Source organism: Cottoperca gobio, chromosome 5 (genome assembly GCF_900634415.1).
Source record: "Cottoperca gobio chromosome 5, fCotGob3.1, whole genome shotgun sequence".
Taxonomy (NCBI): Eukaryota; Metazoa; Chordata; class Actinopteri; order Perciformes; family Bovichtidae; genus Cottoperca; species Cottoperca gobio.
The window spans coordinates 9,213,573-9,232,024 of record NC_041359.1 but is presented as its reverse complement, the minus strand read 5'-3'; the positions used below and the strand labels follow the sequence as shown (position 1 = coordinate 9,232,024).

General features: G+C 39.0%; 3 protein-coding genes across 6 annotated transcripts; 1 reads left to right on the top strand and 2 right to left on the bottom strand.

The window, feature by feature from the left end:
* Positions 1–808: 808 nt before the first annotated feature.
* Positions 809–9,980, bottom strand: tmem128 (transmembrane protein 128). 2 transcript variants are annotated; one of them, XM_029431676.1, is made up of 4 exons: positions 9,760–9,980; positions 5,232–5,364; positions 4,703–4,864; positions 809–2,068 (listed from the first exon to the last, which is right to left on the bottom strand). In XM_029431676.1, the coding sequence occupies exons 1-4, from the start codon at positions 9,845–9,847 to the stop codon at positions 1,969–1,971; spliced, it is 483 nt and encodes a 160-aa protein (XP_029287536.1). In that variant the 5' UTR covers positions 9,848–9,980; the 3' UTR covers positions 809–1,968. The 2 variants fall into 2 exon arrangements, with proteins under 2 accessions (XP_029287536.1, XP_029287535.1); XM_029431675.1 differs by lacking the exon at positions 9,760–9,980 and adding an exon at positions 6,587–6,777.
* A 121-nt stretch (positions 9,981–10,101) lies between these two features.
* lyar (Ly1 antibody reactive homolog (mouse)) lies at positions 10,102–13,309 on the bottom strand. Its single transcript, XM_029431674.1, has 8 exons — positions 12,847–13,309; positions 12,602–12,716; positions 12,411–12,518; positions 11,753–11,833; positions 11,269–11,581; positions 10,805–10,858; positions 10,548–10,633; positions 10,102–10,381 (listed from the first exon to the last, which is right to left on the bottom strand). Exons 1-8 carry the CDS (start codon positions 12,966–12,968, stop codon positions 10,244–10,246), a joined length of 1,017 nt encoding a protein of 338 aa, XP_029287534.1. The 5' UTR covers positions 12,969–13,309; the 3' UTR covers positions 10,102–10,243.
* A 126-nt stretch (positions 13,310–13,435) lies between these two features.
* zbtb49 (zinc finger and BTB domain containing 49) lies at positions 13,436–18,229 on the top strand. 3 transcript variants are annotated; one of them, XM_029431673.1, is made up of 8 exons: positions 13,436–13,573; positions 13,946–14,147; positions 14,278–15,404; positions 15,523–15,569; positions 15,658–15,731; positions 16,072–16,154; positions 16,243–16,404; positions 16,832–18,229. In XM_029431673.1, the coding sequence occupies exons 2-8, from the start codon at positions 13,996–13,998 to the stop codon at positions 17,566–17,568; spliced, it is 2,382 nt and encodes a 793-aa protein (XP_029287533.1). In that variant the 5' UTR covers positions 13,436–13,573; positions 13,946–13,995; the 3' UTR covers positions 17,569–18,229. The 3 variants fall into 3 exon arrangements, with proteins under 3 accessions (XP_029287533.1, XP_029287531.1, XP_029287532.1); XM_029431671.1 differs by having other exon boundaries at positions 13,483–13,588; XM_029431672.1 differs by lacking the exon at positions 13,436–13,573 and adding an exon at positions 13,610–13,656.
* Positions 18,230–18,452: the final 223 nt, after the last annotated feature.

Here is an 18,452-nt window from a genome sequence, read left to right as displayed (position 1 = left end):
TTCTGGAACTTCTTAATAAATCTGTACTTTTACTTTAAATACAGAACGTTTAGTAAATTAATGTGGTAGTATCATTACCTATTAACGTACATAACTGAATACTTAACTGCTGTATGTTGAACATCGATAATCAACACACTGGAAAAATAAGTCTTATTATAAAAGGCGTTTGTTATTAAAACATGTCCTTTTCTAAATACAACTTAACTTTTGCACTGGTGTAATGTAATCTTTCAGCTCTGGTGAGTATTGTTGTTTTGGATCATTTTATATTGAGAGGTGCTTCTGCCATGTGTGTAAACGGGCGTGGATAACAAATTTGAAAACACAAATAGGTAGTCAGTACCACCAATAATGTCTTTAAAAATGTACACGCACCTCCATCAACATCCCTCTGACAGGGTCAAACACAGATCATTATAAGAAGAAGAATCGGAGGGATGAAACCCTCTTTTTAATGGTCACACATGCAGAGCACACAGCACACGCAGTGAAATTTGTTCTCTGATTTTAACCCATCCTAGTAGCAGGAGTCTAGTACTAAGAGCAGTGGGCAGCTAATGTACAGCGCCCTTAAATGTATTATTATATATTATATAATATGGTAATGTGTAGCATCGGATTTGGCAGGTGTATAGATTGGTAACTAAGTCTGTATTATAGTGCCGATAATGTGCAATAGGTTGGAACGTGCAAAATAAATCTTTACAAAATGAAATGGTGATAAGTTTGGAAGTGTCATCGTGGTCACAGATAAGCTTTTAATCAAGGTTGTCCATCTTCAAGCAATGAAAACAAGTTCAGTAAGTAGGGAAATAAGTTATCAAAGTTTATTAAGGAAAAAAATACATTTGAAGCCATATGAGCAGAAGTATTTACATTCAACACAAACTGCATAAGAAAAACATTGCTCTCCATTGCTTACACACATGTATAAATACAACATACCATTTTCACACAGGACATTTTACCATTTCACAGTAAGAAAAGGTGTAAAGAAATACAAAGAAATAGCAATGGCTGAATGTCATTTAGCTGCTTCAGTTTCAGGGCCCTGGTGTTGTGAATGGTGGCTCACTGCCACACATTTTCATTGTTAATGTTATCAATAACACCTGTTATTAACAAACAACTTTTCCTACTGCAACAAGCCAAAATGTCTGCTGTGAAAAAGGACTTTGCTCAAAACATTTATTACACCTGTGCTGTTTGCCAAACACTTAACACAATGCATCACATTTCTTGGCACATTGGAAAACACAACCGTGACAAATCATAAACTAAGATGGTTAAACTCTCAGCTTACAGACACCACAGTGATGCGACAATGCTAACCTGCCCCACACAAAAGCATCAATACACACTGACAACAGCTGTGTTGTTTTCAAAGTGCTGCAGGTTTAAGACTGGAAGGTGTGAGAGACTGGTAGGGACAGAGGAGCATGAGCAACCAGGAAGATAGTTTTCAAGTTAAATTCGAGCCACTGTTGTTTACCCTATTGTTAATTCTTGCTCAGATTTCTCATCACGTAGTCGTGACCATCAATGCAATATGACTGCACGATAATCAGGGAAATAACTACTGCAGACAATGAAATGTCTTGAAACACTTAGTTACAGAGTAAGCACAAAAACAAGCAGAGAAATCTGCTTTCAATGTCTGGATCGAGAAACTGGGACATTGTCCTTTGGTGTTGTGTGTCTAAGGTTTTTGAATGTATGCTTTCTGTATTGATACCAGTACAGTTGAGTATTGTTTTAGAAATATGTGTATGTAATGGAGGAAAACTATACAAAGAAAACTCAACATTGTGGTTAACAAGATGACGTAAAGCATTGGTATAAAATATGTAAAGTTGGTATTAAATATGTTAAGTTTCACTTCACATAAATATCCACAATTTAAGGCCAAATCCAATGTTATTTATTCAATAAAATAAACATTTTGTACAAATTAAAATGTCATCTTCACCCAAGCATAGAGATGAACATGACCACACCCATGAACTGTGTGAAGAGGATGAGCGGAGTGAAGAAGGACCACACTGGCCACAGTGCCATGTTCAAGCTGCAAAGAAAATACAATAACACTTACAAATATGCACAATTATAATGTATCAGTATTGATGAATCATAAAATACCCATTGTATACGGGTGTCTCCTTCACTGTCCTGTTGTCACAGCTACGGCAGAGGAGGAAAGTGGGAGGCTATAAAATGCCAGGTATTATTTTAACAAAACAAACAAGTTCACGCTTGGCGCTCTTCCTAAGGCATCGTCCAAGTTTCGCATTTGACAGCGTCCTACATTCTTCTAATCAGTGGCTCCAATCGACCATGTAAGCCACATTAATTCATTATTTAAAAACTAAGTAGATTTGCTAATCACAGGACAATGAAAGCTAATTGGCCAATCAATTCAGGTATCTGTGGATCGTGATGTCAGTGATCAAATAACCAGTATTAACACATTAAAGTAAAAACTGACTGGGGAATTTCAGTTCACATACGAGCACTTAAGACGTTAATAGTCATGATAATTGCCCTACTCAGCCATAGTGATGAAATTAATAGGTGCTGCTGAAATATTATGGTGGTTAAGGACCCACTTCACACTGCGCTAAGATGCAGATCAAGATAGAGATCACTCATCTGTCCTGATATTCACTTATAAACAGAGGATGGATGGACTTGCATAAATAATATCAGGTTTCTATAGTAGGACTGGAGAGCTTTACTTGGAAAAAAATGTGTTACCTTATTTTTACCCTGATAATGGTACATTGTGAACAACAATGTGTGTTGAAATCGGCAGCGGAGAGCAAGTTAGTGGTTAGTTCCATTGAGTTGCACTATGGATTAATATTAATAAAAATTCATATTGGGTGAAGGTAAATTATAACATTATCATGAGGTGTTCAAATGTAGACTTGTACATCGTAATTTAGGGCGAGAAACTTGAATAAATACAGTTATCCCATCAATATAGAATACGTGGAATATTAGAGAGAATTCTGACCTGTATTATCAAATATTCCAAATACTGTACACACTGTCAATGCATCTTTTTGTTATGCCTCAGATAACTAAAATAAAAACGTTTGGCAACTTTGTGCAACCCATTTTACCAAGACCATAAGTAAAGATTAATGTAGGTTTTAAATATTACAGGCCATTCCCATGCACACATACACAGGTGTGTCCAATACAGTGGTTAATTAGACAGGAACGTGAGGCAGATGTCAATCAAGCACAGTGGGCCTTTCTCACAGCAGATATTTGGAGGTGTCATAGAAAGAAAAGTCCAGGTGTTACTAATAAGACTAACGAGGGCGCCGTTATGTTTCAGTGAAAGTGAGAAAGCATGCATGATACCAGGAACTTGAGATCAAAGCAGCTAAATGGAATTAATCCATCATTCATTTAATTATTCACACCTGGGCTTTTTCAAAATATCTTCTGAAATAAAGGCCTATCTCAATATCCCTCCTCTATCCTACATAAATTGACCCGCCATCTTGAAAGACGTCCAAATTCCTTAACTGCGCTAGGAGGAGTCAAGGAGGGAGGAGGCTTCCTAAAGAGAGGAAAGCGAGGATACACGAGTGCAGCCGATGCGGAAGTGTTATCGCTACACGTACAGTATATAAATGCTCCACAGCTGGCAGAATTCACCAAGCCATGGCGTGACAAGCACCACTTCTCAAATGTAAGCGCTTACAGTTCTGTGACGTTTATTATCGGCAATTCATTTCATAAGGGTATACAATTTATACATATTTTTGTCCTGTGAAGCCATTTGAAAATACTACTTTAAATCCCCTCAATAAAATGTTTTGTTAAATAATTTCTATAAACATAATAAAACCTAAATTGTAGACGGTGACAGATAATACAGCTGTGCTCACGCCGTAAGTAAAGGATGTCGTTTAAAAGTGACACTCGAGAGGCAAGTGAGGGAAACGAAGATGCAAAACAAAGTAATGGGATTAATGTTCTTCATGTTCACATGATCCTCACAGTCAGAAGACGGAGGTCGAGTCAGGCAGACCAAGTGAAACACCTTGTGTGAGTGTGTATGTAGGGATTGCTAGTGTTGCCAAGCCAACTGAGAATCAACACCAGCAAATGTCAGCATAGAGATACCTGTCCAGCGTGAATGAGCAGAGAATTCTGATCCAATGTCCGTCAACAATCCAGAACTACACTAAAACCCTGCCCGTATACTTTTGTGAACTTTTGCTCCGAGCCTGTTTTTCATGCTTTGAGCCAGGCCCCAGGTAAATGTAAGGACAATCTTAATGTTACAAGATAAAGGGATATTTTAGACAACAGTGTTATTCCAACTTTGTAGCAACAGTTTTGAAAAGCCCCTTTTGTGTTTCAACATGACCAAAATCAATATTTGATAAATCATATCAGCCTTTTTTTAAATACGTAAAAGTAAATAAATATTTTTAAAGAGAATTCCTCAACCTGAGAAAAGAATTGTACCTTTGACTGGTACTGTATGCTCAATGAGCAAATATCCGTTCACATCTCATCAGGTGGCCAAAGAATTTGAAAAAGAGCACGTTTGAAGAAGAGAGGTACGGTAGGTCAGATATTCTCATTAACTAACTAAGTTTTTATAAAATAAATCTAATACTATTCTACTTTCTTTGGTGTCTAAAACAATTTCTTATGGTTTATGCGGTTTTACCTGCAAGATGCCGCAATAAAGGCTGCGGTGGTGATGGGAGGAATGGCAGGGTACTCGTGTTCGTAGTGCTGGATGCCTTTGAACCACTCCAGGTACACAATGCAAAACATGGCCAGAGACAGGCAGACCCCAAGGAGGGACAGACCCACATTGAACCACCAACTGGGGAAATAGGGGTTGAAAGGGGCACAATGTATGTTAAGACCTGAAGGCAATCTAAAAAGACTTTTTGAAGCTACTCAAATACAAAAGAGGGTATCGTTAACAACACAACCAACAGCTTCCCAGTGGTTTCATTTGTTTATGAGACCACTGAAAAAGATATCTACTTTTTATTTTTATTTATCTTTGATGTTTACCGTGAGCAAACACCTTTTGTGACAAAGGCTTACTGCGTGTACAGGTAATTTATAGGAAATATACAAAATAAATAATGCTATTACATACTTGGGTACGTTTTACCTGCCTTATAATGTAGGGAACAGAGTTACCAAGATCGGCAAGGAGATATTTATTGTGACTCAATCACCTTTTGATTTCATCGTTTTCCATGATGTTGTGGAGGAAATCCACGTAGTAGGTCACACCTATAGATGCCACGATCCAGAAAATGGAGTGTCTGTTAATGCGAGGGAGAGGTTTAGCATCTTTTTCCACCTGACCTGAAGGATAAAATAAAAGATTCATGAGTCGACTTTACATTTCATTCCATGAGGACTTTAGAAAAATAGAGATCTAAGTACAGATTATAATACCAAATTGATTCATAGCTAATTACACTTAATTATTACTTGAAAGTTCCCATGCCCAAAAAAGTTTGCCGACCGTGTTAAAGTGTGTTGCCAACAGTTAGATTTAATAACATTCAACACTAACCCACCGCATGGCTCAAAGACAACTAAATACTATGGTATAGAATTCACTACCAAATATGAGGTTTGTCTTGCCTTAACAGAATGTGCTAAATCCCCACCTTTCAGGGTAACGGAGCTTTTTATGTGAATCCGATAGCTTTCTTTGAGATAATCTTACTTCTCAGAGAGGACTTAATACCTATAATTTACTGGCTGATCAGAGCCAGAGTCAACGTATCAGAGGCTGTTGTTGGCTGCGGAAGTGCTTCAGCATGCTGGTCTAGTCTGTGGGGAGCTCACAATGAACTATGTGCCCTAGACAAATAGTTGGCCTACATATTTAATCAAAGTTATGCCTGGTGGTCCACCTTGGATCCGAGATAAAACTGGACCACGTCTTCTTGCCAGAAGGACCGCTCATGGTATGTAGACTTGAATAAAAGCAGCCATGAATTTAAAAAAAAAGGGATCACCACTTGGAAAATGTTTTGTCTGTTACTTATATTACAGTTATTAGTTTACACTGGCAAAGATATGACCCTTAGATTGAGGACAGTGTGGGAGTAGAGTTTCCCTGTATTATGTTGCTGAGCTGACACAGCGTTTGCTCAGTCAAAACAATCAAGAATTGCAGGACTTCTGCCAGTTAAAGCCTCAAAATGAAACAATTGTCCCCCAAACAAACCCCCATTAGTTGCAAATGCTGCAATCACAAATGGCATCTTTCTGCTATAGTTTTGTGAAAGTAAAATGCCGAACTGTTTAAAGACTTAGCCCATCTAGCAAGTGAACTAACGACTGGCCATTCAACCATAAGTCGTCTACTTGTTTAACTATGTTAGCTAGCAAGTTGTGCTTATTTGAAACGATGACACTAGCCCTTACATTGGGTATGTTAGTGCCCAAACAGAAGCCATCACTGTGTTTAACGTTACCGTCATCTTCTAGTGTTAACAGATAGCTCTGGCAGAAAACTAAAAAGTTAAGGTTGGCTAACATCGCTAGCAAACACAATGTTTCTGAAGCTTACTCTTCTCATCTTCGTCACCGTGTGTCGTTGTTTGCATAAGAAACTCCGCATCTCTCTTAAATCTATTCCGCAACGTCGCAAGCTCACTGTCGTCAAGCATTATGCTGTTGCTATGTTTAATTGATAGATTATTATCGCTCTAAAGGGTGACAAGTGATTCAGAATAAGAAGGCACTTCCTGTTAGACAGAGTCGCTTTGTTATGACGCACTCGAAAGCGACAGCTGTAGTTTATATTAGAAATAAAACGTTTTTAAAATGATATGAGAAAATCAATAAAAACGTATCAGATAGACAAAAAAATATGAATTTAATTAATAAGACATGTATGAGAAAAACAATGTAATCTGAGTTCATGGGAAGGCCTTCAAAAACGTATTTAATTGATTCTATTTTTTGGCAATTGTTCAAATAAATACACTAAACTGACATAGTCCACAAGGTCCCTTTTTAAATATGTAAAACAATGTTTAGTTTTTCCCGATTATTTGAATGAATACAAAACTAGGCTAAGAGAAGTGAAAGGTTATGCAAACTCAATGGGAATGACAGGAGTTGTAAAACACCCTGTAATCATTACATTCACAAGCGAGCGAGCACAATTCAATGATTACTAAATCTAACCACAAAAGGAAATATTGTTATTTTGGTTCATTATGAGTACCATATATACAGAACGCAAATTGTCTGATGCAATCATTTTGTTTTGTGTACATCCTCTACAAAGACCACCTTGACACAAACATCATTGAACATACTGGACCACCGGGCTGGAAATGAAACACCCACAAAAGGGGAACTGAGGATATTGGAATGAAAAGGTCTGACAGGGCACATTTGCTTTCATCCCTCATAAACTTTGCAGAATGCATAGTAGCTGGCTGTATTACAACATTTATCTTGAATGTATTCTTTTACATATACTAATAGGCACTAATCTGACACCGCTGATACCGTTGTCCTATTTCTCTCTCAATTTCAACCTGGCACGTGAAGAGAAGTGAATAATACTTGCTGCTACCACTTGTTCTGTAGCAAAATGTCCCAATCCGATGGCAGTATAATGTTGAATTAAAATGTGTTTTTGAAGCCTATAATATGTGGTACTGTTTGACAGTATTATTATTATTGCTGAGAGAAGTGTAAGTAATATTTTGCCACCTTCCATTTACCATTTTAATAAAAATAATATTAAAAAGTTTTTAGTATAATTCTGAAGTGGTAGTACTTTACTTAAGTATTTCCATCCCATGTTACTTTATACTTATTCTACACCATTACATCTCAGAGGAAATCATTTTAGTTTTATTCCACTGCTATTATTTGATAACTAATAGTAGTTACTTTACAGATACAGATTAATAATTCAACAACTAATATATGATCCTAGTTTACACTTTATTAATCTCCAGTAATTAGAACCAGCCCCAGCTTTAACATCACTGTATCAATAATTATAAATCCTTTAATTTAATATCATTCTGAAATGAGGCATTCTGAATCATGAGTAGCCTTCTTTTACATTTGGTATTTTAAGTATATTTTGATGTTAATACTTTTGTGCTAGTACAATGTTGAATGCAGTACTTTTCCTTGTAAGAGTGTTTTACACTGTAGTAGGCTTATTGCTACTTCCACTTAAGTGCAAGATCTGAGTACTTCTTCCACCACTGAGCATTTGTTGTTCCTGTACAGATGCACCAGATAAGAGTGTTACCTCATACTCTGAGATGTCACCCTTAGAAGTCTGGCTCTTACCCTGGGGATTAGTAAGAGAAGGAATACCTGGTCATGTTTACCACCGATAGCACAAGCAGCACACAATAGATGTACTCACTGGCGTACAGTGCTTTCTATGTAACATTTAAGTGAGTCTAACTTGTGCTAAACACAGTGGCAATTACAGGATAATTATAAATGCTAAAATGAAGTGAAACTATAAGACAAGATGCGAAGAATCCTTCATAAACTAATGACCACAACAGACTAAGTAAATGTAGTATTAAGCCGGCTGTTGTATTACCTAAGTGACAATTAAAGTAGCATAAACTGAGATGGATCATAAAGTCTTCACAGTGGTGTAACATACTAAGTACATTTACTCCAGTAATGTACTGAAGTACAATTATGAGGTGCTTGTACTTTACTTGAACGTTTCCATTTTATGCTACTTCATATCTCAAAACCATTACATTTTAGAGGCAGTTTTGTACTTTTTACTCCAATACATGCATCTGATAACTTTAGTTACTTTGCAGATTTAGATAACTAATAGATTATGATGTATTATTATGAGTTAAACTGACCAGCAGCATATAAAGTCATTAAAACTATCCCTCTCTTAGTCAGCTACGCCAATAAAGTGATGTACAGATTAATGCATCATTAATTATAATTCAGTGATATTAAATATTAATCTGAAATGTGCCATCCTTCATGATGACTACTTTTACTTTCAGTACTAAAATTATATTTTGATAATACTTTTATACAATTGAATGCATGGCGTTTACTTGTAAAAGTCTTTCTACACTGTAGTTTCGCTACTTTTACTTGGTCATACGTGGTCAAGTGGTCATACGGCTACCGAGGCTATAACAGTAATAGCTTCACTCTATTGAAATGAGCAAGAGTGTTTTATTACTTCAGTTAAACTTTCCTTTGCAAAAGAAAAGATAAATGATATATTATCGCTGCTTAAAATTACATTAAGAAAGCCGACTGCCATTAAGACCAAAACTCAGGGAGGAAACTGTCCGACACAAAACACATGGCCACAGCTAATCCTGCGGTATCAGTTGGCAGAAATAAAATGTTGATTCTAGATTTGTTTCTCAACAGTTAAAACAGGATTACTTTCAGTTTTTCTGGAGTTTCCTGTGGGGTCTGGATTAAACAAAAAGACTAGAAAACACTATTTTAATACTAGCAAACTTGAGTAACAGCTTGACTAATACCCAAAGTATGCAATATACAATTACAGGTAAGCAGTGTGATGAATGAGCATCAGTGTTAAACCTGCTGGGATTAGCAGAACTTCATAAAGCTGGGCAGATTTCCTCCTCCTTTGTGTGTGTGTGTGTGTGTGTGTGTGTGTGTGTGTGTGTGTGTGTACACAGGGTAAAGGGGCTGCTCATTCTAGCGGTGGAAAATCAGACAGCATTAAAACTTCACCTGAGGCTGACACCAAGCATCTTGCTTCTATGGAGCTTCTGTGTCCCTGGCCAAGTGAACCTCGTTCGGGGTGCCGAGGAATGTGCATTAGCTTCGTCCCGTGTGAGAGTCAAATTCACCTCAGGTGCACCTCTCCTGTTTCCCTTCCCCCACTCCAACATCCAATCCCACAGATAAGGTGCCATTTCCCAGCCTTACCGTGGGCTTGGAATGTGAAACAGAGCAGCCGTCTATCACAATTGTCATTTCATACATTAAACAATGACGCGTTGTACGGTCATTTATGCAAGTCTTCCACACACTGACTAGGCCACTGCAATCAGTAAATCTAGTGACACGTAATCCAGTTATAAAATTATTTAATCTTCGAGATTAGGTCATCTGTATAAAAACATCCAAGGGAGGATGACAGACAACAAAGGCGTTTGAATTTTAAAAGTCTATGAACAATACATTTCATGCCAGACGGGTGAGATTAACAGGTCTACTTTACAAGTTTAACTCTTTCTTTTAAGACTCTAAATTTGGGATTGTTGTTGATCTTCTTGTTGAAAAGTGCGAACACCTCCTCCTCAGTTTTAAAATTTCCAGCACCAGTGAAAGAGTAGTACGCTGCCAAAACCTGGAAAAGAGGAACAAGCTCTTAACATCAGAATAAACTAAAGAACACTCAATATTAAAATAACATTGACAAAAACAACGTGCTGGGATCAGAAGTCAAATGTTGCACGATGAAAGTACAGACTCATGTCCACAGAGTTATTCAAACACTGCACTCCATGCTTCACCTTCTTCCTGAGTTTCTTTAGTGCCAGTTCCTGGTCATCTGAGTCTCTCAGCACTGCCCTGATATTTCCCTTCCAGTTGAATTTGCCTGTAAATTAAAATCAGAAACATAAATTAGCTGCCAGTAGGGGGGAGTATTCACTGAGGGCAATTCCTCGCCATCAACAAAAGAAGCAACACTGACCCCTAGTGGATTTATTATTTTACAGTCACTTATTTTCTAAAAAGATGTTATTCAAAGTCCTGTTGGGAATATTACCTTTGGGAACTTCTTGGTCCTCAGTCTCTGATACGTCAGCAGCCTCTTGGTCATCTGAAAGAAAGAAAGAAAATAAAGTTTTATATAGTAAGATAAAGAACACATAAGGAAATTATATACAAAGATGTATTGTTTAAAAAGATGATAATTTACCATGATTAGAAAAACTACTTTTAAAACACAAGGACAAGAACACACTGCAATAATACGGACGTTCTGAAAGTTTGAGTACTTCCTCAAAATTGACCAACATTTTAAAAATAAATAATTTATATACATTTGTTGGCAAAGCAAACTGTGCAAAGCTGCTGATACAAATATTTAGCTATTACATATTGTCATATCAGTATTCTTTAAAAAGACACAAAGTTGCAACATTACCAACAGCAATACACAGGAATAAAGACAACTCATAGTACTGTAAGGAGAACAGCATCAAAGGAGAACAGCATCAAAGGTCTTACTTGTCTTTGTTTTCTTGCTCGATGTCTCATTTCCAGCAGCGTTCTGCTCATCCTCTCCGTCTTCCTCAACACTGTGTTTTCTCTTTCGGTCCTTCTTTTTCTTTTTGCCTTCTTCTGGCTCCTGTACAGCCTTTTCAGCCCCTTTCACAGCCTTCCCACTCTTCTGCTGACGGGCCTCTTTACGCTCACGTTTGTTCAGTTTCTTCTTCTCCACGTCTGGATGGCCGTTCTGCTTTTCTTTTCCATTAGTGTCCACGTTGACTTCAGCCACTGTTTGTTTGGCTTCTTTAGTCTCCTGTGGGGCCGGAGGAGGCTGGCCAGTTATCGGGGGGAATAAAAGTCAGTTTATTGAAAACATAGGGAACCTTTTGATAAGATAATAACTTTATGGATTCACCTTGCTCTATGCTGACAGAGAGGGACTGATATGCACAGAGAATCAGCCAAACAACAATAAAAGTCAACTTTAAGCAGAGTAACTTACATTGTCAGCTGCACCGAGGATGTCCCACACTTCATCATGAAGACTGGTGTTAGATATTTTAAGACTGTTTCTTATCCAGTTCTGAGGAAAATAAATTGAATGCATGAGAAAACATGCACACATACACGTGTGCACACGCACACACACACACACACACACACACACACACACAGGTCATTCCATATAAACTAGGCAACAACTCCCAGTTTTTATTTTTTTACCAGAACAATCTTTCAAAATGAATACATCCATTACAATATTCACTTCTTGAAATCAAATTGTGATTCTGTGTAGTAAATATAACATATTGAAGTAATTTGGTTGTGCGTAAAAATAAAGGTATGCCACAGTTCTTGCCAATTGAAAATCCCACTTTCAAATGTATATTTTCCCAATAATATTATATTTTCCTTTACATTTTAGTACAAGGGTTAATAAGTCATTGGTTAAGTTAAAAATACAGACTACCAAAAAAAAAGATATATAAAAAAAAAGGATTTCACAAGGTCCTGTGAATTTCATAGAAGTATTTACTTTTTAAAAGTTATTTTCTTTTTCAAGAAAGTCCATGATATGAACGGGATAGTATTGGTAAGTGGGTATAGAATGACCTAGTGTGATAAATAAAACGTTATGGGTAAACTGAAGTAATACCAACCTGAAACTTAGCCTTCTTTCTTGGGACGTTATCATATGAACTGACTTGTTGGAGCACATTCTTTAGCTTTGCACTGACTCCAGGTTTGTTCATGGCGTCATTGATTCTCTGCAAGAGAGGCATCAAGTTAGAAAAAAAACCTCTCTTTAAAACACATAAACAGTGATGGGTGCCATTCCTCTGCATTGTACCTGAATCCACTGCTGCTGTTTCACATCTCCTTTGTTAGCCTTAGCCTCGTAGCCTTTGCCTCCATACTTCTGGTCTTCGCTGATACATTTAATGTGGTTCTTGTAGTCATCACCCCTGTTCAACATGGAAACGCCATTACACACAATACAGCATTTTGAGATCGGTGGATATATGGGTTTATGTAGCAAACATATTAGCAACATAACTAAACTACATGAGACGACAGTAGACACTCGCTGATTACCAGAAGTCTTTTCCGCAGTCGATGCAGGACAGGACCTGGCAACCCCGGCACATGTTCACGTGTTTATCAACCTGAGCTTTTTTCAGGGATTCGCCACATCCATTGCAGGTGAAAAACACCATTTTGTTAACAACACTTTTGCTTTACTACGCCGTAGATATAACTTTGATTCAACTGAATCTACTAACACAGATACCAATAACGGTAACCAACGTGTAACTTCACGTTAAACCGGAATCGGTACTATCCTCATGCGGAAACTGTCCACAGCGCTCGCACGAGCTAATGTTAGCCAACTAAATGAAGCTAACGTTACCTGCAAATGTTAACATAAACCAATGACGGAAGCAGTAGAGGGTTTATCAACGCTAATGAATGATACGAGTCTGCTCCATTCGCGTAAACTTTTCAAAACACACGTGACTACACCATAACACGGTAGCTACACTAATAGTCTTCCGTGTAAAAGTGTAGCCTAAGAGAAGTTCCGACCAGGGTGGAAACAACCCTTGTACAAAGCTTTTTTTGTATTATCCAAGAGCTAAATGGCAGCTAGTTACAACAACTTGACACGTCGCAGTATATTACACTATAATTGCTTCGGAGTCTCAAAGTAATCCTTCATGTTATCTCCCGCTTCATGTTTAGGCGGCGCGAAATCCAGGTTGTACCAGGAAGTGAGGTGACGTTATTACACTGGAAAAGTGACCCATCATCCAAATAAAAGGTGGTCTGCTCAGATGTAGGTTATCTTTATGGCAAACTTTACTGAACTAACAATATTTAGGACTTTCATTCTCGGTTCGAAATGTAATTATTTAGGGATTTGGTGCTGCACCGATTCACACTGCTCACTGTTGTGGTTGTTTAGCATAGCTGTGTAGTTAGCTTGTAGCAGTTTTCGTCCAAATTTTTGCATGGATGGTCTTGTAGAACAGACACACCGGATTATGCGCGGTTGTTGAATTTTACAGGAATATAATCATTTGAAAACTCTATTGCATCACTTTGATTTTGTTGTTGCATTTCAAGGAGTAGTTAACCAGAGAAATAATAAATATTTTCTAAATAAGAGATGTGTTGTTTTTATGTCCCCTAGGCTAATTTATGGAGAAGTTGGAGCTGAGAGGTTCAGCAGATTGAGTGACCATGGACACCCTGTCCAGCCACAGCTCCTACCTCCTGCAGCAGCTCCAGGAGCAAAGGATTCAGGGTCTGCTCTGTGACTGTATGCTGATGGTCAAAGGTGTCTGCTTCAAAGCCCACAAAAATGTCCTGGCTGCTTTCAGCTCCTATTTCAGGTGCCTTTATGTATTTAATGTCACATCAGTGAATCTATGACATATTTCCATCATTATCACTTAGCTATGTAATCATAGGCTGCTGTTTTAGAGTAACATTATTTGAAACGTACTGCTTTGATCTTTCCAGGTCTTTATTCCAAAATTCCCCCAGTCAGAAGAATGAGGTGTTCAACTTGGTCATCCAGGATGTTAGTGGCATCGGCCAAATTTTGGACTACATGTACACCTCCCATCTTGACATCAACCAAGATAATGTTCAAGCCCTCCTGGACATTGCTCAGTGTTTGCAGGTTCCAAATGTCCAGAGCATGTGTAATGCTTTCCTCAAGCCTTGTCCTCCACCTGTGGAGATCTCGTCATTTTCTCTTCCGGGCATGCTGAGCGCCGAGCACGACTGCCTCTTGGGGAACAGTCTTCCTCAAGATGTCGACCTCCACTGTCCCTCGGAAACGCAGAGGCCCGGCTTTAGCAGTGAAATGGATCACACCAAAAGGATGTCTGTTTCTGTGCCTAATAGCAGCTCAAACTGTGATACAGCTAGCAGCACTCAGGCACCTGTAGAAAAACAGCTTGTCCACGGCTACAAGCTCCGTAACTTCTACAGTAAGCAGTACTTCAGACAAAGTGCACTCGAGACTAATAGTGCAGCCTTAAATCAAGGCCCGTGCCCTTTAGTGCTGGTTGAAGAGCAGCCATGTCAGCTCGGGGTCGGCCAGGGAGGAAGCCACACCCCTGTATGCTCAGGAAACACTGTTCAGCCCAATCCTCCCTGCACATCTGTGGCAGTCGAAAAAACCCATGTCTCTTCTTTAACACCCTCAGATAATTTAAACACCCCCAACTCTAACTCAGAAGACTCCCAGCTCAACAAGCCAATGCGCCCAAAGAAGGCCGTGTACCTGAAAAAATATAACTACCTCCGGTCTCAGAAGGCTTTGGAGGAGATGTTTGCTGAATCAGTGAGTGAGCCCGTCCTCAGCTGTCCCAAAGAGAGTCATCGAGAAGAGACTGTGGTCCAGACTGAAGTTTCAGAAGCTCCTGTTGAGGGCCTTAACGCAGACAAGGAGCCGGTCACAGAGACGCCAACAGATGCACAACTTCCCAGTCCTCCACCTGTCAACCAAGCAGAGCAAAACACAAAAACTGTGCCAGAGCCACAACTGCAGATAGGAAACAAGCAGTATTGTTGTGACGTGTGTGGCAAAATCTTCAAGCACCCGAGCAACCTGGAGCTGCACAAGCGCTCACATACCGGTATTTACTGTTAATACTCGCCTTATAAGCTCACATATACAATAACGCGTTTCTGTAGTAAATGTAATTTAATTGTAATAATATTTTAATACACAAACCTACATTTATTTTGTTGCAGGTGAGAAGCCCTTTCAGTGTAATGTTTGTGGGAGAAACTTCTCGCAGGTATCGTCCGGTGTATCATTCAGATTTTTCAAAGTTATTGTTAGATGGGGGAATTATATTGAGATCTCTAACTGATTTTGTTTTACAGGCTGGAAATTTACAGACACATTTGCGGCGACATTCTGGAGAGAGACCGTACATCTGCGAGTTATGTGGTAAAAGGTAAGGAACATCCATGTATCAAATGTCCTTATTTCTATATCTATGATTCTTGTAAATCCCCTTCCTCCTGTATAGGTTTTTTTTTGTCAGTTTGCTGTTCATTGTCTGCTTTAACTACTAACTCATTGGCCATGATTTCAGGTATAGACTTCCAATAATAATTTAGCATGTTTATAATACCACCTTGAGGCAATAGCAACACATTTGTGGTGATGACTGACTAACTGAATTAGAATAGACTATATCTGAGTATAGGCCCCAGCAATATGATGTTTACCCTAACACAACCCCAATAGTCCCTGAAGTTTCCTATAATTTAAACATTCATCCTTTTTTCCAGCTTTACTGCATCAGGGGATGTCCACCGTCACAAAGTGGTCCACACGGGAGAGAAGCCGCACCTGTGTGATATATGTGGACGAGGTAAATGACTGCTTTAAAAGGAATTTACGTAATGTTCTCATTCTCAAGTTGAACCTTTTTTATTCACTGTACTTGTCTTGTCGCTCAGGATTTAACAATTTGAGTAATCTCAAGGAGCACAAGAGGACTCACACCGCAGACAAGACATTCACATGTGACCAGTGTGGAAAATCCTTCAACACGCACAGAAAGCTTCTGAAGCACAAGGGCCGCCACGCTGGGGAAAAACCACACAGCTGTGCCACCTGTGGTAAGGATCAGTGACTATCTTGTTAGAAGTTTTATTCACAAGGATTCCACTTTAGACGTAGCTGCATAAATCACTCTTCTAGGGCTGAAACGATTCGTCAGTTAACAGAAAATGAAGCGACAACTATTTGATGATCGACATTTGACACTTGTTTTAAGAAGAATGTTTAACGTTAACAGCTTCTCGATTGCGATGATTTTCTGCTCTTTATCTCATGCATCATTTATAAACTGCATATTTTTGGGTTCTGGACTTTTGGTTGGACAAAACAAGCACTTTGATGACGTCACCATTGGCTTTGCTAAATTATAATAGCCGTTTTTCGAAAGGCATGAAAAGCTTATTCAGATATATTTTTTAGTTCAGTACAGACTAGCTAATGTCTACACAGTGTTCTAAACTCAACATGTGTTTTTGATTATTATAGGGAAGTGCTTCATCGGCTCAGGGGACCTGCAGCGTCACATAAGATCACATACTGGTGAGAAACCTTACATCTGTAACGCCTGTGGGAAGAGCTTTACCCGCTCCGCCATGTTGAGGAGACACAGCAACAGGCACTGCAAAGGGGCTCCAGCCGACAGCCCGGCCACAGACGACCCTGACCCACCTCGTAGCTCAGTGGGAGTGGCCTCGTTCCCCAAACCTGTCAGCCAGAGTAAACCTCCTGCAGCGACCAGTGAGCAGCATTTCCCAAACATGATGCCCCATGCAGGGTTAGAGAAACCATCATCGCCTACTCCTTCACCACCACATATAGAGACTCCACCTCCCAGCATGCACCTCAGCCCAGCTCCTGCCCTGACCCCCCTTCCAGAGCTGCGCTCGCTGGTACCCCATCACCTCCTGTCCTCCAACCACCAGGAGAGAAGTGCAGCCCTGACTGCAACAGACCACATGAAGCTTGCCAAACCCCACCAGCTCTCTCAGGAGGCTGTGTACGGGCCGTATGGGGAGAACGGGAGCATGTCCGCGGAGATGGGCAGAGGTCTGGTGGGCAGGCCGTACCTTCCTCCCACAGATAATCACTGCAGTTCCCTCACTTCTTCTAGCAGGCCCAACAGTGGCACGTACAGGTCCACTGAGGGCCAGTTTATCTCCAGTGTCACTCTGTGGGGCCTGGCAATGAAAACTCTGCAGAATGATAATGACATGGAGCAGTAAAATGTTGCATCTATTAAGATATTATATAACAAAGCTTGTTCAGAGGATGTGCACTTTTCACTGATGCTTTAATTAGTTTTGATTGTTATCACCTGGCTCTTGATTGGTCTCTCTGTAACACATAAATGGTAGCTCCTATGATTAAGCAAACATGAAATAGTAATAATATGAAATGTTTTATTTATGTGTTGAGTTTTTCCCGTTACTCAAAATCAAAGAAAGTGCTTCTGATTTTTTCTTAAATTAAAGAAAACGTGTATCTGAGAAATAATGAGAACAGCTGTTGCGCTGCTCTTAAAACTCCCAAGGGTGATGCGTTTCTGACCACACCCCTGTCAGTGATGTCACAGCAGGTGTCCTTCAGATGTCAACAAGTGTATCAATCTTGAATATCAGAGCTCATAGAGAAGCAGCACAGCAGCAGTATGTTGCCCTCTGTAATTCAGTGGGAATTTACGCTTTAAGTTTCCAACTGTAAACATCCCAAGATGCTTTTCAGCTAATAAAAGTGTTAATTACACTCTTTCACTTTGTATATACTGCACTGCACTTTAAAATGTAAAAATGCAGACCTATTTTCAATTATCAGTGTCCAATGTTCATGTATTATGTTCATAAAAGAATAAAAGATCTACATTATATTTAATGTATTTCACTGTTACTTGTTACACTGTTATTTAAATCAATGGTTTCTCTGTACATTGTGTACGTACATTATACTAAAACTATGAAGTACTCACCCTAACGTTAGGCACCCCAATAATGATGTTAACGACCTCAACAGTATTACTCTTTTCTTTTTTCTCTCTCTGTCTCTCTCTCTCTTTCTTTCTTTCTCTCTCTCAGGGCTAATGCCATTTTACCCAGAAACATTTACAAAGCTA